At 34.1% G+C, this 24,706-nt stretch overlaps 1 protein-coding gene across 11 annotated transcripts in view; it reads left to right on the forward strand.

The window, feature by feature from the left end:
- Positions 1-24,706, forward strand: part of LOC113516486 (apoptosis-stimulating of p53 protein 1) — a 459,324-nt gene that overhangs the window by 418,675 nt on the left and 15,943 nt on the right. For all 11 annotated transcript variants that reach the window (XM_052894330.1, XM_052894332.1, XM_052894331.1 and 8 more), the window contains one exon: positions 5,612-5,784. In XM_052894330.1, coding sequence (XP_052750290.1) covers positions 5,612-5,784 — 173 coding nt within the window. The remainder of the gene's footprint in view (positions 1-5,611; positions 5,785-24,706) is intronic.

The following is a 24,706-nucleotide window of genomic DNA, read 5'->3' on the forward strand; positions in this document are numbered from 1 at the left end:
GCGGTTATCGAAATAAAAAACGTTTATTTTATTTATTTATTTATTTATACTTTTTTGTACACACTGATAGTACATAAAAATATGACAAAGGTAATCAAATGTACAAAGGCGAGCTTAACTTTAAAAGAGTTCTCTTCCAACAAACCCCGTTTCACCAGAGGGAGACTTTGTACAAAAGTCGATTGCTTGGGTACCTCTGTCCTATTCGTGTTTCAACCGTGAAGCAGTTGTGTTTGCATGGCTGTGTTTCGGTTTGAAGGGTGGGATATGGCGTGAATTTACTGGGTACAGAGGAATAACACCTGAGTCCTCAGGAATGGCAACGCATGGGGGTATCATGGGCGAAACAGTATACTCCGTTATGTCCATGGTACTGCTCATGTCTATAGGCGATGGTTACCACTTTCCATCAGGTGGGCCAACTGCTTAGTTGTATTCACACAAATTTATTATTTGTACAGTTAAACTTTTTAAAAAAAGCAACAGCTGAGTTTCTTGTCCGTTCTATTTGGCTGAAATCGCGTTCCGAATGGGCAGTAATGAAAAAATTACTATTCGAAAATGTTTAAATCTAATTTTACTCGAATTAAAATATTTCTTTCTTTTTTTATTTATTTATTATTGGACCAGTTTATATATATTGTAACTACTATATATAGCTATATATTACTAATACCTAATCGCTACACCAGGGGGGAAAGGGATTGTTAGTAATGGAGACTGAGAATCCCATTGTCAGCAATATACCCAACCAAGTCGACCTTCTCGCAGTTCCCCCTGGAAACTATCATGGTTAATTCCTAATGAATTCATCATGATGGGCTAACTGGCCTGTTTTCATTCTCATCTATCACCCTTCACTGGTGCTCCGCCAGCGTATCCCGTTAGCGCAGGCGGGGTTACCATACCATTGTCATCCATCAAAAAAAAAAAATCGCTACACCAAGGCTGTCAAAGAAAAGCAATATACATTTATAACGTTCATCAGTGTATTGTGAACAAGCCCAGTTTAACGAACAGAGAACGACGGAAACAAAACGCCGCAATTTGTTTCTGTTGAACTCAAAGGAACATCGTTACCGAAAAGCATACTTTAAAAATAATACGACATACTTAAAGAAAAAAAAAGACGTAAACACTCGTATGAAATGTGTTTGTTATCAAAATACTTCTGTGTTTGTATTAGCTTCGACAGTGTTGCTGGCAATTTAGCTAGTCGGCCTATTTTATATACATACTAGCTTTTACCTACAACTTCGTTCGCGTGACAGGAATATGTTTACTGACCGAGATAAGTATAACTTATGGGAGGGGGAAAGAATTGTTAGTAACAGAGATTAGCAATCTCTTTACCTGCAGTATATCCTATTGAAGCATATTTTTTTTATATTATAGTTTTTTTTAATTTGATTAGTGATAATGAATGAATGGTTTATTTTCTCTTCACAAAGACCTGACTTCTCTATAGGTGTTCTACCATTGTATACCATAAGCATAGGGGAGTACAAAATAATTTCATCTCACTCAAGCAAAAAGTTTAAAAATTCCCGTATAAGTTATATTTTTTTCTTCTTTTATTCCGTATAAATCATTAAAGAAGTGAAATTTTTTGAAAAAAAGTTGTGCACCACAAAAACAGTCCAGAATTTGCAAATGAATCGCGTAACAAACATGAAAAAGAAAGTGAATTAAGAATTCCCTCTTAATGACCCCAATAGTTTAAAAAATAGTCAATAAGATACTAGTATGACTCCATAAGGATCAAACACTTTACACGGGCGTCAAAGAAAAAGGGTTCCGTACATTAGATTAGATACGGGGATACGTTTTCTGAGAGCCTAGTTAAATCAATTTAAGAGGGTCAGTGCCGATGGAAACTCTCTTAGCTTTTGGTTCGGTCATAACAACGAATTGTCTGGGTGGAAGTGACAAAATTGTAATTGTAAATTACATATTTAACTATGTTGCACCGGGGGGAAAGGGATTGTTGGTAATGGAGACTAAGAACCCCATTGCTAGCAATATACCCAACCAGGTCGACCTCCACGCGGTTGCCCCTGGAAACTATCATGGTTAATTCCTGATGAATTCATCATTCACTGGTGCTCCGCCAGCGTATCCCGTTAGCGCAGGCGGGGTGACCATTCCGTTTTCACCCATAAAAAAACCATGTTGCCCCAAAAGTCTCTTATATATCGCAAATTTGAGTGTTTAGATATTGTATTGTATTTCGATATTGTAACGTCTTTTATAAATATTTAAATCAAAGGAAGTTATTTAACTATCAACTGACATTTAATTTATTATTCAATAAAGACAATTATTATTATTTTTATATCTAAAAAAATATATTAAAAACTATATATATATATATATATATATATATATATATATATATAAATTGATCATATTTCTATAAATGGAACACGCAGTTTGCGTATTAGAACGCACACTACATTTTATATTTACTTGCTTTCCCGTTGACAACTGGCTCGATGCATTGCGCCACTTATTGTACTAATACCGCCATTTTACCATAAAATTTTCTATCTAACGATTTTTAAAAGTCGTGCGAATCTACTTGTATTAATTATTATGGATCTTGAGGTTCCTTCAACTATGATCATGTATTGTATTCGGGCCTTTACTCAAATGTATTATCGTTTTGCTACGTGCATCAAAGCGAACGAATAATCATGAAAAAATATTATAACTCCTTCTATTTTTATTTTTTTCCCTCTCCTTATCTTCTATTATGTTTTTTTTTTATACAACTTAGAATGGCAAACAAGCTGACGGCCCACCTGATGAAAAGTGGTAACCGTCGCCCATAGACATGAGCAGTACCATGGATATAACAGAGTATATTGTTTCGCCCATGATACCTCTGATGCGTGCCATTCCTGAGGACTCAGGTGTTATTCCTCTGTACCCTGTAAATTCACGCCATATCCCATCCTTCAAATCGAAACACAGCCATGTAAACACAACTGCTTTACGGTTGAAACACGAATGGGACAGAGGTGCCCAAGTAAATGAAGTCATTTGCTTGGAGATTTTGTACAAAAGTTTGTACAAAGTCTCCTTCATTATCGTATTTTACTTTACTATATACCTCTATATACTTTACAAGTACTATAACTATTATTAAAATTTCCCAAAAAAATTACTTAAATTCCTCCAAGCCCATTTCACTTTACTTCAAAACTTTCACCAAGAATTACATTTCTCTAAAAATTTTTACCAATGATTACAAAAAAAGTACCCCATCTGGCAATGCAAATTAATCAATTTACGAGAGTGTCTGTTCTACCTCGATATTTATTCTTATTCAATGTGACATTCGAAAACTATACGAGATATTTTATTGATCAAGAATTTTCAAAAAAGCGAATAAACTCAATCATGCAATATCCATTCCGGTTTGGAGGTACTTTTACAAAACTTTTACATTTTTTGTAGTTGTTTTTATTTGACAGTTAGTATGTTTGGGTCTCTTGCAGGTGAAGTTTGAACCGATCTAATAACCATGAAAGCTTGTTCGAATTTTCGCATCCAATTGAAACTCGAAACGAATTTAGTAAAAACGTAAACATTTGCAGTCATTCAATTGAATAGGGCTTCAGTTTTCGATATTTGTATTTAATTTAATTATATATAATACATAATGAATTTTAAATAAATAACAACCGTCGTTCTAAGTTCTAAGTTCAAGTTAAAAGTCTATATCTTTCTTCATTCCATATAATACGTGTATACTTTTTACAATGATTGGTTAAGCTGTTGCCAAAAAAACTCAGTTTCACATTATATATACGTTCTTTTGTTTTATTTTTCTTTTTATTTCTATATATATATAAATATTTTTGTGTTGTTTCTTTATATATGGATTTTTTTTTAACCCCTTTGTGGGTGTCGACGCATATTTCTTGTAAAATAAAGTTTCTTTCTTTCTTTTTTTTATATTTATTACTACTAAAAGATATTACAAAATATATTTTATACAATCACGGACAGAGAAACCCAAAAAAATAAACTTACTCGTGTTAGACTATATGACTATATATTATACAAATACATATTGTTATTTACTAATACTATAAATAGATAGTCAATTGATTGTTGTTGACGTTGTTATAATTAAATTATTAAATGTTAGTATATTTATTTAAATAAATACAATACAATAATTTATAGTACGATGTTAATAAAATATTGTCACGTAAATGCTAGTTAGATCATTCGAATGTCAATTGTTTTAATTTTGAATTTAAGTATTGTAATTGATTCGATCATGTATCCGTTACATTATTTTTGTATTTATAATTTTTTTAGAGGACATTAATGAATAGACTGGCTGTCATTCATTCCTCCTTTAATTTTTGCCGAGGGAACACGTATTAAACACACGTATTCAAGATTAAAAATATCTTTTATTTCTGATAATAGCCGGTAAATAATACCATTGCTTATAGAATGTGCTTATAAAGTCCACTAATACTGGCTCCCCTGATCAGGCACATTATGTTTGGAACTTTCTAAAACTAGTCACGTAATAGGATCACAAAGCCACATTCGATGGCCGCTAGCTGATTGGAACAAAGAACTAGCTTCGGGCGAGGCAGTATAAGGGGATATGTTAAGCTTATGTGAGACGCCCTTCTTGAATTATCAAATCGAGAGATGTAATCGTCTTGTATAGGTAAATTATAAACGAATTGAGAAATTTCTTTATTTTGAAATCGCTTTAGTATTAAAATTAAAATTTTACTAGAGGAAGACCTTGTACAAAAGTCGTTTGCTTGGTTACCTCTGTCTCAATTGTGATTCAACCGTGAAGCAGTTGTTTTTGCATAGCTGTGTTTGGGTTTAAAGGGTGGGATATGGCATTAAATTTACAGGGTACAGAGGAATAACATCCGAGTCCTCAGGAATGTCAACTCATAGTGGTATCCTGGACAAAACAGTATATTCTGTTACGTACATGGTACTGCTCATGTCTATAGGCGACGGTTACCACTTTCCATCAGGTGGGCCGTCAGCTCGTTTGCCATTCTAAGTTGTATAAAATCAAATCGTGTGTTCTAGTAATGTTCTCGTTATGAAATGTCGAACCCAAGCGCAGTTCCTGATAGAAATAAAGCCAAGTTATTTATTCTCTTTTATAACAGAAGGCCCCTACAATCGAACCGCAGCTGTGCAATAAAATGGCATTTACTTCTAACACTTCGCAATTATTTAGTTGCAACTGGGAGTTTTGCTCGTTTCTTTTTTATGCCTTTGTTGTTTTGATTGATTGTTGATGAGATTGATTTTTTTATTTACTTTTTTATTTATAAATTAGGTTTTTATGATATAAATATTCTTAAAATACTATTAACAATAATGTAATAATAATTTAATTCATTATATTTTTCAAATTTAGGAGAGGAGGATCCTCCTCGTCCCTCTTTTCTTGTAATTATTTATATTTATAATAAGTTTACTATTGTAATCTTTTGGAGGAAACAATAAAGAGTATTTATCTATCTATCTACCTGTACGAAGACGGGGGCGGATTGCTAGTAAATTATAAATTTATCGTTCTAAAAAATGTTATCTTTGTCTACAGCAAGTGACCTCGAGTCTATACGAGCTCTATTCAATGAAAAGGAGAAAGAGTTATCTGTGGCGGTGGCCAAAGTGGAAGAGTTGACGCGGCAGCTCGAGGAGTTGAGGAGAGGTCGCGCGCAGCCGGCGCCGCCCTCTGCCCACGAGCTGGACAAACTGCGCCGGGAGCTTATGGTGAGTGAAATGGATTGTATAATATATATATTTAGTATATACCAGCTACTTCTTATGCTTGGATTTCCTACTATATCCATTAAAGTATTCCACTTCTGGATGACTTATCAAGGTTAATTTTTTTTTTATACAACTTAGAATGTCAAACAAGCTGACGGCCCACCTGATGGAAAGTGGTAACCGTTGCCTATAGACATGAGCAGTACTATGGACATAACGTACATACTGTTTCGCCCATGATAACCCCCTTGCGTTGCCATTCTTGAGGACTCGGGTGTTATTCCTCTGTACCCAGTAAATTCACGCCATATCCCACCCTTCAAACCGAAACACAGCCATGTAAACACAACTGCTTCACGGTTGAAACACAAATGGGACAGAGATACCCAAGCAATCGACTATATATATATATATATATCTCTGTTATGAGCGATATTGAAATGGGCGGTGACCTTTTTTCTGCCATCAATATTCACAGGAATCCAATATTTAGACATCGGCGCGGTACTAATATTACCCATTCATATTTATGATCGTCATTAAAATTGGCCTATGGCTTACTACATACCAGAGGGAGACTTTGTACAAAAGTCTTTTGCTTGGGCACCTCTGTCTTATTCGTGTTTCTACCGTGACGCAATTGTTTGCATGCCTGTTTCGGTTTAAAGGATGTTGATATGGCAGTGCATTTACAGGATACAGAGGAATAACACCCGAGTACTCAGGAATGGCAACGCAAACAGAGTATCATGGGCGAAACAGTATACTCTGTTATGTCCATGGTACTGCCCATATCTATAGGCGATAGTTACCACTTTCTATCAAGTGGACTGTCAGCTTGATTGCCATTGTAATTTGCATAAAAAAATGCATGATGCTAAACGAGCCACCGCATTCTAAATTCTTGTATTTAACACTATCAGAAGTTCAATAATGTAAAATTACCAATGTGAATATTTCTTTCCCTTTCCAACCAACCAATGCAGAGAGGAAAGGAATTATTAATAATGACTTCTAACAAAATAATAAAAAAAAAATAACATCTAGTTCTGTAAAATAAAAAAATTGTAATTCACAACACATAAATTGAAATCCTTCCAAATAACTCTCAAATGTACATCAGATTATGTAATAGGAAGGTACCAATTATATCCTTATTAATGGCAACTAAATCTCATTAATACTCATTAACAATGAACGGAACGAATTGAAGTGTTCGTCTTAATTACATCGCTGGTTTCACAGTTGCCAACGGTCGCCGTCTCAAAGAAACGTTTGGAACTTTTCAGTTGAGGTCCTCTAATTAATTGTGGACAATAACCGCAGTTTCCAACTTCATAGGGCTGTTGTATTGGTCTTTCTTTGATACTATCCAAGTAATTAAATTAATTTAAGATTTAACTTTGTGAGGTGTTGAATGAATGATTAAGGAATGGATCAAATGGATTATTTGTTTGCAAATTATTAAAATATTATAATAGATAGATAGACACTCTTTATTGTTTCCTCCAAAAGATTACAATAGTAAACTTATTATAAATATAAACAATTACAAGAAATAATCACAGTGAGAAAACAATGGGCGACCCTATCGCTAAGAGCGATCTCTTCTACACAATTTTCTTCTTCTTCTTAAACAATTCGGTAGGAGGCACGATGAAAAATTTTTTGTTAGTTCTAGATATGGGAGATGTAATACATATAATAATATAAATATTATCCCTACTCATTATTATATATATATATATATATATATATATATACACATAATAAAATATTAAAAGATTTTATTTTTCATACTACAATTTTTTAGTAACAATTTCCTTACAAACTATGTTAGTTAATACTTAAGCAATACACTCAGATGTGAGCCAGCCGACTAGAACAGCATCTGAATGAAATGCCTAATCATAGGCGAGTTATATTTCTCGCCTATTACTTTCAGAATGTTGTTGGTACTTGTCCTAACCTGTGTGTAGTAATAATGCAGTTCTCTTTCTACTTATAGCGTGGTAATCATCTACGCGAGAAAATATTAATACATTAAAGTGTTAACTTTTATAAGTATTAAGTAGCCATGAGAGTAACACAAAATTTACCAGTTCTCGTAGAGTTGATATTAAATTTGGATTTTTTTTTATACAACTTAGAATGGCAAACAAGCTGACGGCCCACCTGATGGAAAGTGGTAACCGTCGCCTATAGACATGAGCAGTACCATGGACATAACAGAGTATACTGTTTCACCCATGATACCCCCCATGCGTTGCCATTCCTGAGGACTCAGGTGTTATTCCTCTGTATCCATTAAATTCACGTCATATCCCACCCTTCAAACCGAAACACAGCCATGCAAACACAACTGTTTCACGGTTAAAACACGAGTAGGACAAAGGTACCCAAGCAATCGACTTTTGTACAAAGTCTCCCTCTGGTAGCTTACAATTTTAAGACAATTATGTAAACAGATGCCAAAAATTTTATCGCATGGCTTTTATTATGTTGAATGTTTGTTTAAAGCAAATATATATTTAAAAAAACGATAATTTGATATGAATAAAATTACAACAAAGCGCGAGAAAAATGAATCATCAGAATTGGGTCAGCATTGACTAAGATATCGAGTACCATACAAACAATTTTTTTTTATTTTGGTACATGTGAGTATATATGTACATACATACATATATATCTGTCACGCCTGTCTTCTATTTGGGTAGGCAAAATAAATTTTACTTTTTTATTTTACTACAATATAAAAATCTTGCTGTATTTAAATTTGTCTGTCCTTATATTATTCAGTTAGTAAAAATGGCAACATATGAGAGGTATCATGGGCGACACAGTATACTCTATCAAGCCCATGGCACTGTCCATGTCTATAGGCGATGATTACCACTTTCCATCAGACAGGCCGTCACCTTGTTTGCCATTTTATGTAGCTTAAAAAGATATATGACTAAGTTATGTCAAGTATTTAACTGGTGAGCATTCTTTGAAGTAAATTGCCTTTGTTAAGTCGTCCGTTTTTATTGCATTTCCTTTGATGTTCCGCGTTCTTTCCGTTCGGTGAGATCTTACCCTTTTCGAGGGGTTGGTTTTTCCTTTTTTTTATAAAAATCTACGGTTTTATAATATTATTAAAACGTTCGCTTTTTCGGTTCGTGTAATTGTATACTGTCGATATTCATATAACGAAATTACGAACCAGGGCCCGACATGGTTATTTTGCCGCCCCTGGCATATATAATGTTTGCCGCCCTTGACTTTGTAAACATTGTACTACGTTGACCGTGAAGAAATCTTTTAATATGTTACTGTGACACGAGTATGCATTGCTAAATAAAATGCTCACACACTTTAATCTTCAATCGCCCTCAAACTGATTTTTGCTCCTTCATGTTGCCGGTCTGGGAATTTGCTCCATTGACTCTTTTTCTGAATCGGGTGCTAATAATAATTAGTTAATAAATAAATTATTTTTTAACATAACAGTGAGACAAAAGTGACTTTAATGTTTTTAAATGATTCCATAATCTATTAATAATGTAGCACTAACACAAAACTTTTTTTTTATATACAACTTAGAATGGCAAACAAGCTGACGGCCCACCTGATGGAAAATGGTAACTGTCGCCTGAGCAGTACCATGGATATAACAGAGTATACTGTTTCGCCCATGATACCCCCCATACGTTGCCACTTCTGAGGACTCGGGTGTTATTCCTCTGTACCCAGTAAATTCACGCCATATCTCACCCTTCAAACCGAAACACAGTCATGCAAACACAACTGCTTCACGGTTAAAACACAAATGAGACAGAGGTACCCAAACAATCGACATTTGTACAAAGTCTGGTAGATTAAACGACGTAATGGGTTTTTTTGTATTAATTTTTTACACTGAATTATATTTGGTCACACTGTGCTTATATTGTGCTGTTGTTATTTAGTCTATATAGCTTTTAAAATGAATCTAGCAACATTGCAGTCTATCAAGTCGTTACTGATACAAGAAATACCGAATATTCTTACATACATTCTTCTGTGTTTCGGTTTGAAGGGTGGGATATGGCGTGAATTTACTGGGTACAGAGGAATAACACCTGAGTTCTCAGGAATGACAACGCATGAGGGGTATCATGGGCGAAACAGTATACTCTGTTATGTCCATGGTACTGCTCATGTCTATAGGCGACGGTTACCACTTTCCATCAGGTGGGCCGTCAGCTTGTTTGCCATTCTAAGTTGTATAAAAAAAAATCTTACAAATATCATCAACGTTTGCCTTTATCCCATTTATTTAGAATCGGCGTAGTAGCAACAGATTCCTCTACTATATCTAGCTTATATGTGTTTATATACACATCCGCTTTCACAAATATTCATTCATATGTCTACCTAAAAAGGCTAGTTGTTGCCCGTGGCTTTACATCCGCGTCGAGCTCTAATCCTCTCTTTAAGCTGAAATTTTAAAAATCTTAGCTAATGCTTACGTTATAAAATAAATATGTGTTCCAAATTCCAGATTTCTAGACTCAGTAGTTTTGGCTGTGTCTTAACAGTCAGTTAGGACAAGCGATTTTATAAGTCTTCTCTTCAAAAGTCTTTTCGTCGGGAAAAAAGCAAAATTGTGGGAGAAAAACTATAATGAGAGCAATTTTCAATGTTTTAAAACTTCAAACCTCAATATTTAGTCTAGCTAACTAACCAACGACTAATTGTTTAGTTGGTAAACTATCGATCGCGTAGCTGCGCCCTAAAAGCCATAGTTGTTTTAAGAACTCCGCAAATATATAACATGCTCTTGTATCCCGGGAATTGAATGTGCGAGTGACGTTTAAAGCCCGCAAACAGTCAAGTCGCTTGCCAATATGGGATCAGACAGATAGGAAGAACGCACTTTTTCTTACTCAACCTATGTTTCCTTGTACCCACTTACTGGGCATTTAAGTGAAAGATTTTAGCTTCTACCATAATTATTGCTGTCGATTGAATATGTTCTATATGAATTAACTATTGATAATTATGCCATGTTGTTCCGGCAAATAAGATAGATGAGCTAGTCCTTTCTTTCCGAAATCGAGGGATGAGCAGCAGTGTACTTTTTAAAACATCACTAAAAGCCAACTGCGGTTTCGAATCTACTTGCTAAGCGTGGCAACTAATAACAAAATCTCCTTTATGGAAGAGGCCTATGTTCAATAAAGAACAGTTAACGACTAATAAGATGATGCTGATTTATTGATTGTTTTACGTAATGAGATCCTGAGATCGATCTCCGGTTGGGGCAATTTAGGAAATGAACTTTTCTTGACTCTGATCTGGGTGTTCTGGGTTGTGCCTCCAAAATTTGTATCCTGGTTCGTTATAGCGTAGATATTCTTGCTTGAGGACAAGGCGTTTGGTGTAATTGTTTGCCACTTCGTCATCATCATATCATCATACTATCCACTGCTGAACATAAGTCTCCCCCAAAAAAATTTTTAGTTTAGTTTTAAAATCAGAATAACTGATTTTGTCACAATTTACGTCAGTGTTTTTTTATGGGACACAATCTTTAATTCTTATTTTATTGTTTCTTTTTACGGAGCTATTATTAATTTTAATTGGAGGTAATTTCAAATGTAATCTTTGTATTTCAAAATTAATCTTGCTTTCAATTTCAACACGAAAGTTGTCAAAATGTTGCAAAATCGACAACCCTAACACTTTAAACTTACTTCAGAATATCAAGTAAACTGGCAGTTCCCTCAAGCACCACCCCTTGTCACTGTCCGATGCCAAATGGTGGACGTGGTTGCTACAACAATAAAGTTCACCAACTATCACCAAATTAGCTGACCATTTATAACTTTGGTTCTGCATTTAAAGCATTCACTTAACAAATGATGGCATAATAGTGATTATAAGATTGTGCTTCTCAAAAGGAAACCGATCAAGTGTAACATAGCTAATTTTGAATTTAATAAAACTTCTATAGAGCCAATCTGTAAGTGTTTCCTTGCAGATAAAAAAAAAATTTTCCAAATCGGTTTAGAACTGACGGAGTTATAAGGTAATAAACATAAAAAAAAAAAATACAACCGAATCGAGAACTTGTTGAAATCGTTTGAAAAAATCTGGTTTTCGGAAGTCGCTTCAAATTGGGTCTATCCCGGTGTAAACTAGGCGCATGGTCATGTCATTCATGACATGAGCTGCTAAACGGAACAAGAGATGTTTTGACATTTGACAGAGTATTCTGACACTTCCCTACGGTTGACTGGGAGAGAATACTTTTAGCATTAAGCCCGCCATGTACACACATGTCGTCATAGTCGTAGAACACTGACGAATCTATATATGTAATATTTGTCAGATCCGTCAGTATTCTACGACTATGACGATATGTACTAATGAATAAATAAATAAATGTTTAAGGAGCTGTCAGTTTTTGGATCCCACATTTCAACTACCATGTGATTGAACATTAATTTAATCAAACAAATCACGATTACTTTCCGCCTCTTTACGACTACAAAACGCCAATTAAAGAGATACGAGACTTGAAGTGGCCCATTTTGTAAGTACGTCATTAAAACGGGGAATTTGACGGTGCCTTACGGTTTTCGTAGAAATTTCGGGATACTCGGTTGTACATTGGGATATAGTAAATAATACTAGTGTTGTTTCACAGCTTTGTCTGTAGACTATATATAACATATTTAGAATATAACAATATACCTTGTCAGGTCGATCTACACGTGGTCCGCCCTGAAAACCATCATACTGATTATATCATATTCACCAGAGGGAGACTTTGTACAAAAGTTGTTTGCTTAGACACCTCTGTCCTATTCGAGTTTCAACCCTAAAGTAGTTGTGTTTGCATGGCTGTGTTTCGGTTTGAAAGGTGGGATATGGCGTGAATTTACAGAGTACAGAGGAATAAAACCTGAGTCCTCAGGAATGACAACGCATGGGGAGTATCATGAGCGAAACAGTATACTCTGTTATGTCCATGATACTGCTCATGTCTATAGGCGATGGTTACCACTTTCCATCAGGTGGGCCGTCAGCTTGTTTGCCATTCTAAGTTGTATAAAAAAAAAAAAACTTCTTTCTAGAGTTTATAAAAAAATTGCTATCATCTGTTTTAGTGTTTTAATAGTTAAAGTAATTATTTCTTCCAAAAAGAAAAGGTAAAAATACGGCATAAATTTTTTTTGAATATACTAATACTAATACGGGGTTTACATTTGTCATGATTATGTAGGTATGGAAGGCGTGATATTTTTTGTATTCCTCCATCCCATGATTCCTTGGGGAAAATGTTCATATTCACTGATAGAATACTCCCGTAAAAGTATACTAATGACATCGTTTCCACTCTGTATGTATATATATGTTACAGCAAGTAATAAATCCAGATATTATATGTATATAATATATAAATATTACATATAATATCTACACAGTTTAGATAATGTGAAATTTGGAACAGAATTAACACATTAACTGACTATTTTATATAATATCTGGAAAGACTTGGGTAAAGTAATAAAACTAATATATGTAGGTGAAAATTATAAAGTTTTACTTCACTTTGCTTCAAGCATAACTATACTCGTATTAAAACTCGTAATTAAAAATTTTCATTACAGATTTAATAATTAACATTATCGTATATAATTTTTCTTAATTAACGTGAAATTTTATCAAAAATGATAATTTTACGTTAATTAAAAAAAATAATTGGTAGCTCACTAGCTATAACAACATAAAATACTTTGACTAGCTTTGACCTGATATTATCAATATTACCCGGACAAAATGAATAATTTATCATACTGTCTAGACAATTTAGTCAATATATATAATGACCATTGGTTATGTGTAATTAATTTTTATTATTGATATTTTTTTATAATCAAATATTAAACGGTGTAGCTGTCAGTGATCTGCCACCTGTACCATACTATAACATGCAATGTATAGAATACTACGCATACCAATAGAGAACGCTTTCATGCACTTCTGTTCCAAGTAGGTTGCGGACATTGGTGCGACTGAACTCAATGCATCGGGTCTATTTTTATGTTCTAAACAATCGCTTCAAACATTACACAAGTATTATTTTGTTCTGCAAAGAAAATAGCAATTTCAATTATAAGAAAACAAATGCAAAGTACATTTATAGTAATATAAAGTAACATTTATAATTAAATATATATAAAGATATAACCTATTGCTTTAAAAAAGAAATTGATTCAATTGTAAACGACGTAATTGTAAATGACGAAATGTTTCGTAAATAAGCGCTTGGCGTCGCTTACGTTTTCTCTGTAACCGTTAGTTTTTAGTTGACCAGTTATTATTTATTGAAAGTTCGAAATTTTTTTTATGCAACTTAGAATGGCAAACGAGCTGACGGCCCACCTGATGGAAATGGTAATCGTCGCCTATAGACATGAGCAGTACTATGGACATAACAGAGCATACTGTTTCGTCCATAATACCCCCCATGTGTTTCTGAGGACTCAGATGTTATTCCTTTGTACCCTGTACATTCACTGCCATATCCCACCCTTCAAACCGAAACACAGCTATGCAAACACAACTGCTTCACGGTAGAATCACGAATGTGACAGAGGTGTCCAAGCAAACGACTTTTGTACAAAGTCTCTCTCTGGTAAATTTATCAAACGGTGAATCTTATTCATATAACAAATGTAAAATTTTGTAACGATGGATAGGCGGATGTTTGTTACTCTATCATGCAAAAACTACTGAATGAATTAGAATAAATTATAATAAGAATAATATTTATTCAAATAGACTAGTTTACAAGCTCTTTTAAATAGTCAATTTTGAGTGAATGAAACTTGGTCCACGATATGTACTAATTCACACGGATGAAGTCACAGAATATGGCTAGTCTAAAAGTATCCTTTAGTATTTTATTGTAAAACCAGTTTAGAATTGGGCGAAAAGAGATCATAAGGTGGAACTTTGTAGATGCCCCTATCACTCGTGGAAATTGCTTTAGTTTTGCCCATAATACTTCGTAAAGAGAATCATCAATCATATTTAATCACATATTCTTGTCGTTTGTGAAATTAAACTGATACGAAATTACGAATTTAACTTTTGCAAGTATTCGTCTCAAAGGTTATAAATTGAAACAATTTATGCATGCCTGGTAATGTATGTCACATGAGACATAAAGGGAAAACTCTAATTGTCTTACTGGGAGTTTAGGAGCGACGGAATATAATGTGTGTAGCTTGAACTTTTCATGTGGTTAACCTCTCGCAAATTTCTAAGCGCCTGGTACATTTTGATACGAAATTAGCCCTCGAGCATATGCGATTTGCGAGTTTAAAGGAAAGCTAAGTTTAATCGGATTAGGCAAGTATTTTCTTCACATGTGTAAGTTTGGGCGTGAATAATTTTAACTATTGTCGTAAAGTGAATAGTAAATATAGGGGAGTTATAAAAGTGATTACGATTAAAATTAAGAAATTTAACTTAAGAGACATAAATTCGTATTTTTATTAAGCAGAAAAACCTGTGACATCTTTTCATCTTTCCTTTCATGATCTTTTGTACTCTTAAACTTAAAGTCTCTTAAACTCTAGAACTCCTAAACTTAAAGTTTACTTCTATTTCCTATTTTCGATTTTTTTTAACTTTTCTGGATATACAGTATATTTTTCGAAGGAGATATATCGTTTATATATGAGCGAGTTACATCCACAAATTAAGTGCTGCGGTGTTTCTTCCTCAATGTGACAAAATCTGCAAACACTTTTAGGGCATAAGCCTAGTTGGGCCATATGCTTGTTTAGTGTGCAGTGTTCAATAAGAGCCCTTGTTAATACATACATTATTTTTACTGAAAAGAGTTAATTGATTAGAATAATTTTCTGAATCCCTTTTAATCCGGGCTTTTGAGTGATTTAATCCCAATAATTTTGGTCTTGTTGGCCACAAGACTATTATTTGCTGCTGCTGAGCTTTTACGTTTGAAGTGTCTGAGCGTTAGACTTTGAGGTATGCCACAATAATGTTCTGGTCCTATTTGGGCATTATTTCTTCCTTTGCGAATTGTTCAGCTGTTTTAATTCCATGAATGTTTGAGTGATCAGGAGTCCATCCCAAGACATTGTTATTTTTGCTGCCCAAATCTTTTAATAGCATTATGCAGTTGTTTATAAGTTCGCTTTAAGTCTTTAGTAATGTTAATACAATTGTAACAAGATCTGTATGGAAGTAAATTCAGTCGATTAAAAACGTCAAAATCTATTTAAAACTAGCTATATCCCGCGGTTTTACTCACATATATCAGTATATAAAGTATCCTATGTTTTTAGTTATAATATGTCCTACCTGTGTATTAAATTTTATTAAAATTATTTCAGTAGTTTTTGTCTGAAACAGTCAATCCATCATCCATTCATCCATCGTTATAAAATAACATTAATAAGATTGGATTTTTTTTCTTTTTTATTGTATTAGAATATCGAATTAAACAACATGTTCATTTACACGTTAATTTAAAAAAAGTGTCATTTAATTCCTGTTATTGTTATATTATAAATGACTGACTTGTTTATAATTTTCGAGTAAATGTGAGAAAGAAATATTAATAATTCAAAAATGACCCAAAATTAACCTGAAAAACGGCGGTAAAAACTCGGCTACGGAAAGACTCACTTCCTGTCATTTAAAATTCATGTATTAAAATGCTTGCCAAAATTTGAACAAGTTGAATCTAAACATAGTAAAGTATTTATTACAATGGCATTATTGCACATTACATGTTTCATATATTTGGATCCCTCACTGCACAATCTGCAGTGTGTCCGAAAACAGATCCATCTTGTATAGTATATGTATGTCTTACTGGAATGTGTTCAGATAAGACGTCCATTGAGAGTCTTGCCTGTTGCCTGTCTCCATTGTAAATTAGTTTATCCCATCTCTCAGCCTTGTTGTTTCAACTTTCTTCCCTTCAAGTCTCTCCATTCCTTTTGCTATTTTATTTTCAAATACTCGTCAAAAGTACAGTTAATAATACTTGATGCAAGTGCAACATATGGTTCAGGACCTCTCATTTTTTATTCTGATCCCCTTCTCGCCAACTCTTTGGTCTTTTCATTACCTTTAATCCCTATATGTCCAGGAACTCATACCAAACTAACCCTATTATGTCTTAAACTATTTAGATTTTGAATAGTAATTAGGTTAACCCTGAATTTAGTCTTGTTGCTACAAGTGTTTTGATAGCCGTTTGACTGTTACTTAATATATATTATATTAATATATAGATATTAGATAGATAGATAGATATCTATCTATCTATCTAAGTGTTTTGATAGCCGTTTGACTGTCACTTAATATATATTATAGATATTCTTGTTTTCTATATTGATATATCTAGATAAATCTAGATCATACAGACGTGTCTTAATCAACTAACTTGATATGTAATTTATTACCTGTTCGACGTAACCTGATTTACTAAGCTCCCGTCAGACGGCGTTTCTAAGATTATATCGTCTATGTACAATACGCAATGACTAAAAGAGATATTGTAATAAATCTTTGGAACAATTTTATAATACCGTCTGTTATTATGAAACCACGTCTACTTGCGTGTTCTACCGCCTGTACAATGGATTGTGCTCAGAGGAATTGTTCAATATAATGCCCACAGCCACTTTCTACGATCGTATGGCTCGCCATCGACAGAGAGTTCATCCTCATGTCCTACAGCCTCAATGGTCACGTACTGCGCGGTTTCAGAGATATTTCCTCCCACGAACACTCAGGTTGTGCAATGAGCTCCCTGCCGAGGTTTTTCCAAGAGACTACAGCATGGGGTTCTTCAAAAGGGGGGTAAAGAGGTTTCTTTAGAGTCGGCAACGCGCGTATAATTCCTCTGGTATTGCAGGTGTCCATAGGCTAACGGTAACCACTTTCCATCAGGTGAGCCGTCAGCTTGTTTGCTATTCTAAGTTGTATAAAAAAAATGTATCAATAAAATAAAATAATTAAAAAATAAATCATCGTGTTTAATACTAGTGAAATTCGTCACGATGGGCTAACTGATCTGCTTTCATTCTCACCTATCAACACTGGTGCCCCGCCAGCGTATACCATTAGCGCAAGCGGGGTTACCATGATCACCCATAAAAAATTCCCTCGACCATTTAATTCCCTTAGTCCCCTCTTACGATATCCACGGGAAAGAAAGAATCCTATTCTATACCGGGATCACACGATGATAGGCAAAACCGGAGGATACAGTAAGTTTTATTAGATAACGCCGATTAGTGTACGCAACAGCCTGTATATAAAAACGCGTCACCAACCTAAATCCAGTTGGCGTACACTGCCAACGTTTTGATTCGCACACTAATTATTCAGTAGTGGATGAGACATTCAAGACGTGTCTCCATTGTTGATACACCGCCCATAGTGTTAAGTGTGATAGATATCAACAAACAGTGATCAATGGACAGTTTGTGATCAAATAGTGTTGTACAAGTTTGTGTGTTAACACACACATACACACACATGTGCACAATTTGTAAGTCTCATTCGATTTTTTAAACTGAATGAAAAAAAAGACAGAAGGTTTCTGTTCGTTTTTCAAATAAATTTAAAATAAAAGTAAGGAGATGCCTAAATGTAGTGTTATGTGTGTTACGCTATATCTCAGTCAATGCCGCGCCGATTTAAATGATTCATTTTGTAGCCAATACTAATTAATCTGTATTGATAAAATTTGTATTATTTGTAACCGACTTCAAGTAGTTTTAACAGACTTTAAAAATAAGAAGGTTCTCGATTGTATTTTCTTTTATGTTTGTTATCCCATAATTCTAACAATTGTAAACCGATTTGGATTTTTTTATTTGAAGTATATCCTATACGTATAGATTGATACTATAGGAGTTTTATCAAAATCGGTTCAGTAATTTAGTTTTCAATTTAAAATAATTTGTTTTGCCCCAACTGGAGTCTGTTTTTTTGTAGAACGTAATCTTAACTATTTGTGGACATTTCAGTTAAACTTTGTTATTTTTATTAAAATGTAGGTACCTATCTTAGATTATTCACCAGAGGGAGACTTTGTACAAAAGTCGATTGCTTGGGTACCTTTGTCCCATTCGTGTTTCTACCGTGAAGCAGTTGTGTGTGCATGGCTGTGTTTCGGTTTGAAGGGTGGGATATAGCATGAATTTACAGAGTATAGAGGAATAACATCTGAGTCCTCAGGAATGGCAACGCATGGGGAGTATCATGGGCGAAACAGTATACTCTGTTATGTGCATGGTACTTTTCATGTCTATAGGCGACGGTTACCACTTTCCATCGGGTGGGCCGTCAGCTTGTTTGCTATTCTAAGTTGTATATTTATTTTGTCTTATAATTTCTGCTTCTATTTAATACGTAACACTCATTTTATTTATTAAATAATACGCCAAGATATATTTTATGCGTGAGTATATAGAACACTGATAAAAAACAACGAGTCAACTAATTTGACAATTAGCTGACAAAAAGTTGACCCGTTTTTGAGGCTCCATGCCTCTATCTATATAATTTAAGGTACCTATATATTTATCTAATCTTTTCTGAGATTTTTATTGCTGCCATTTCACAAAAGAAAGCAAATAATTAGTTTTATTACTTGAGAGAGTGAAGATCTCTTGAACAACGTGGAATATTCGTAAGCTGTCCTTTTATAATTGTGAGAGATTCATGTCCAATACTGGGTCATTAATGGCTTGTCATTTTAATGTCTAATGTTTTGCCATGTAATCCCGGCATAAAATAGGCCACACCTTGCTTTCCTGTGAGTGTCGTAAGAGCGACTAAGTAAGGGCGAGGGATTGGCAGGGAAGTGCAAAGAAGGACGCTACTTAAAACGTCTCCAAAGCCTGACCGCAGTTGTATATTTTAATGCTGATAAAACCACTATCATACAAAGTTGCAAATAGAAGCTTGTCTCTGGCCTGCTTTCGTCCTCATTACTGGTGCCCCGCCATTGTATATCCATAGCGAAGACGGGGTTAAAATTTCATTATCATCCATTAAAAAACTTCAATTCCTTGTTGAGCACAGCAAATAGGAAAGAGGAGGAACTTTTTTTCTTCTCCATCTGTTGTCAATCGTCGAGTTATGTGACAACTCCATTGCTCAAACTAGTAATAAATAAACAAAAAACCTAAACGTGAAATAATATGCCATAATAAAACTATTACTGGCTATGTTTCATACAAGACTTATTGCCTGCCATCTGGCGGTAACGACGCTCGTTTACAAACGCAGTGTTCCCAATACGGCCCTGTCTTTTAAAGGTACCCCTGAATTAAACTCACTCCTCTAATTTGCACCGAAAATGTTGATATAAACTTGATAATCTTTTTGATTAAACGCAATTTAGATTTTATTACTATGGAGGGAGGGTATATGTTTTGTTAAAATTACTGAGTTGGTAATAAATACTGACATTTTTTTATGCAACTTAGAATGGCAAACAAGCTGACGGCCCACCTGATGGAAAGTGGTAACCGTCGCCTATTGATGGAATAATATTTATAATGTTTAGTAGCCTATTATTATTTAATTCCTTAAATTTGTTGTATTTCTTTTTCATTTTTTTATGCGACTTAGAATAACAAATAAACTGGCGGCCCATCTGATAGAAAGCAGTAACAGTCGCCTATAGACATGAGCAGTACCATGGACATAACAGAGTATACTGTTTCAGCCATGATACCCCTCATGCGTTGCCATTCCTGAGCACTCGGGTGTTATTCCTCTGTACCCTATACATTCACTGCTATATCACACCCTTTAAAAAAAAACAGCTATACAAAAAATATATTACGGTAAAAAACAGAGGTGAATAAAAAAAACTTTTGTACAGGGTAATATCAAATTGATGATCTGGTGAATATATTTTCTATATATATACTTAAAGTAATATATTGTAAATACCTTTAGAATATGTCTATTAATATTGTATTATATAAATTATATTTTATATATTTTTTAATTATATATATAATTAATAGATATAACACAATTATATAAATTAATTGATATCTATAATACAGATATGGCTTATTGAATATTAATTTAAATGATATATAGATATTTTAAAAGTATCCCTTTAATTGTCCATGCTGAAAATCAATTTTATTTATTTAATTTTATTTTATTTATTAGGCGCACATAACAGAAATTTACAAACTACAAACTTAATGTTATAACATGCAAGTACATTAATGTATTGATCAGGTAAACTTGCCACAACATGTGCACACAGCGTGATCCAATAATAAATGCGACTGCAACAGAGCCATTCGGTTGCAACTATTAGTGAACAAAATTAAACATAAAAAGAAACATAAACATAAAGAAAGTTAAATAAAAAACAAAAAAAATTATATAAAAAAATTCTAAATATTACATTATTTTATACAATTGCCTGCGATATTGATTATAACCGAGTCCAAATATGTCGAGGTCATCTTGATGAGCGTCATTATATGATCTACACATATTCGCTATACGGTTAAATCTATATGTTTCATCTTTTTCCATAATCCTTCTCTATGTACGACAGTTCTGTTGTCTTTAAAATAAACTTATTTACAGGTATACAATTAATTGATATTTTTGTTTTTGGATTTCTGATTTAACGACATCTTTTATACACTCAGGTTGTGGAATGAACTCCCTGCCGAGGTTTTCCCAAGAGACTACAGCATGGGGTTCTTCAAAAGGGGGGTAAAGAGATTTCGTCAGGGTCGGCAACGCGCGCGTAATACCCCTGGTATTGCAGGCGTTCATAGGCTACGGTAACCGCTTACTATCAGGTGGGCCGTATACTTGTTTGCCACGTCAGTGTTATAAAAAAAAATATCAAAAATTGTCGTGAAAATTCACTGTAATAGATTTATTTAAAATGGATTTGTGTAGATATCACGAATGGCTTTTTATCGGATCTGCAGAAAGGAATATGAAGCGTAATCTTTCACAGAGGCAGACTATAGCCTTCGACGATCCCGCAACGGGAGATAAAGTAAGAAATTGTGTACTCGAATCCGTTCGTGATAAGTTGTATTCATTCGTCTCGAAAACTTTGACCAGCTATCTCATTCAAATCATATAATAGTCACTCGCTTATCGAAGACTGTATTTTATAGTTATGGATTTAAATATATAATTTATCAAAGAGACTGTACAAAATTATGTTTTTGTTGCCAAGGAGTTATTTTTTATTTATTTTTTTTTACAACACAGGGGGCAAACGAGCATGCGGCTCACCTAATGGTAAGTGACTACCGCCGCCCATGATCACCCACAACACCAGCGGCATTGCAGGTGTGCTGCCGGCCTTTTAAAATGGAATATATACTTCCATAACTGTGTTTCGGTTTGAAGCGTAAGATTATCACCATCTCAGCCATTATCTGTTCATTGCTGAACATAGGCCTCTCCCATAGACTTTTTTTTTATTGGACAATAATGAAATGGTAACCCTGTCCGCGCTATCGGTATACACTGGCTAGGCACCAGTGAGGGATCATTTAGTAAAAATGAAAAAGCAGGTTAACTGACCTGCCTGCCATCATGACGAATTCAGCGATAAATTAGTCACGATAGTTTACAGGGGGAACCGCGTGGAGGTCGACCTGATAGGGTATATTAATAGCAATGAGGACTAACCACCCCGTTACTAACAATCCCTTCCCCATTCTCCATAGACTGCCATAAGGAACGGTCCTGAGCCACCTGCATTCATTGACTTCCTGCAATCTATTTGAGGTCGTCACTCTGTCTAGTGGGGGTAGCTCTACACTGCATTTACTTATACGGGGTCGCTACTCAAGAACCATTCTTCTTAGGATATATTAATATATATTAATGTTTATTTAAATCGTTAAGTAGTGCTGTCCATTTTATTGCTAAAAGTTTCACAAATATCCATTTTACGACTATATTAATGTAAGAAAACCCGAATTTACATGTATTTTAGTCGAGAAAGCTTGACTAGTTTTGGGACGATCCGGGACCTTAGTCATGAGCAACTTTGACGTGACCATGAATCTGGTGATGATGTGGCCAATGCACACAGCCAGGCTATTTTTTGGATAGTTAACGATTGACATAATAAAATAATGAAATCAATTCCGGAAATAAATAAATCAATAAATCAATAAATCAATATGTATATATATATATATACATTGTATAATATAATATAACAGAGTATACTGTGTCGCCCATGATACCCCCCTGCGTTGCCATTCCTGAGGACTCATGTTATTCCTCTGTACCCTATAAATTGACGCCATATCCCACCCTTCAAACCGAAACACAGCCATGCAAACACAACTGTTTCACGGTTGAAACACGAATGGGACAGAGGTACCCAAGCAAACGACTTTTGTACAAAGTCTCCCTCTGGTATATATATATATATATACTATAAAGACAAATTTACAAAACCGCCTTTTCAACACTTCTTATCATTTCGAATTCAATTTGACAAATGCCCGCCTTCGACCCTAAAATGCAAGGTCGCGGCGGCAACCGTTAACCATTATTTACGCGTGTCTGCTGAACCCTCTGGCCACGGGTCAACGGAACCCTTCAGATATCATTATCTCCATATAACATTCGGATATTCCCATAGTCCATTATATTGCGTAGAGTTATCTCTATACAAATCCATTCTTAGGCTTAATCAATTCCATGCGAACGGATTTTTCCATGTCAACGCTTTTTAGCCAACATTTAAGAGTTTGATTCGTTCTACGCACGTGAAAGGAAAACGAAGACGTTCAGAGAAAATAGGGTTCCATTTATGCGATGGGACGAACTGTAGTGGGCACTTACGGGATCATTTCAGTTGACCTTGTGTCTCGGCTTCAAATGAAATTGAATCGAGCTACTTTCTAAATTAAGAAAAAAAATAAAAGTATCGTAAGTGTATATTTGTGCAGAACTACGAGTAAGTGAATATATGTTTTTATATTACTAAAAAAAAAAAAAACTTGCATACTTCAATAATTGTTTTAATAAATATCAGACTGGTATCTCCGTTTAGAGTATTTTCAATATATATTTGTATATTGAAAAATGCAATAATTTTATACATGTAAATTAATATACAAGAGACACAAAGCAGAAATGATTAGATTATATATATATATATATATATATATATATATATATATATATATATATATATATTATAAAAAATTCATAATTTTATAGCTTGTATTTTTTATATCTCCGTCAGTTCAAAAACCGATTTGGAAAATTCTTGCTTTATTCGAACGGATAAACTTACAGATTACTTTCATAAAAATTATATCAAAATCGGTTCAGTGGTTTAGTTTTTAGATAAAATAACTTTTGTCACAATTGATGTCAATTTTTTGAGAAGCGTAATCTTAAACGTTACGCTCCTTCTTTGGAATCACATTTTAATACTTTGTATATATGTATTTTCAAATCTTAAATTTGGAATCTTAATTAATAATAAAAATTTATAATATCTAATATAAATACCAGTTGGATTTAAAAAAATCTTATTGTATTTGATAGCTCATTTACTGAGGATGGTTACAGGCTATTAAACATCACGATACGATCACGAGTAAAACTGCGGGGCACAGTTTGTTAAATACATTTTTATTTACATATATATACATATCTGTCACGCCTGTCTCCCATTAGGGCAGGCAGAAACAATGGAACGCCAAATGCTCCGATTCAAACAAATCTCTTTCGCTTCTTCCACATTCATCGATCGTTTTATACACATTTTTATTTATTTAATCTATAAATAAATTTCTCGTAAATACAACGCATGATGTGCGGAACACTGAACCGTCCGTTCGAC

The sequence above is a fragment of the Galleria mellonella genome, unplaced genomic scaffold (genome assembly GCF_026898425.1).
Source record: "Galleria mellonella isolate WM207_F2 unplaced genomic scaffold, CSIRO_AGI_GalMel_v1 utg21, whole genome shotgun sequence".
Classification (NCBI taxonomy): Eukaryota; Metazoa; Arthropoda; class Insecta; order Lepidoptera; family Pyralidae; genus Galleria; species Galleria mellonella.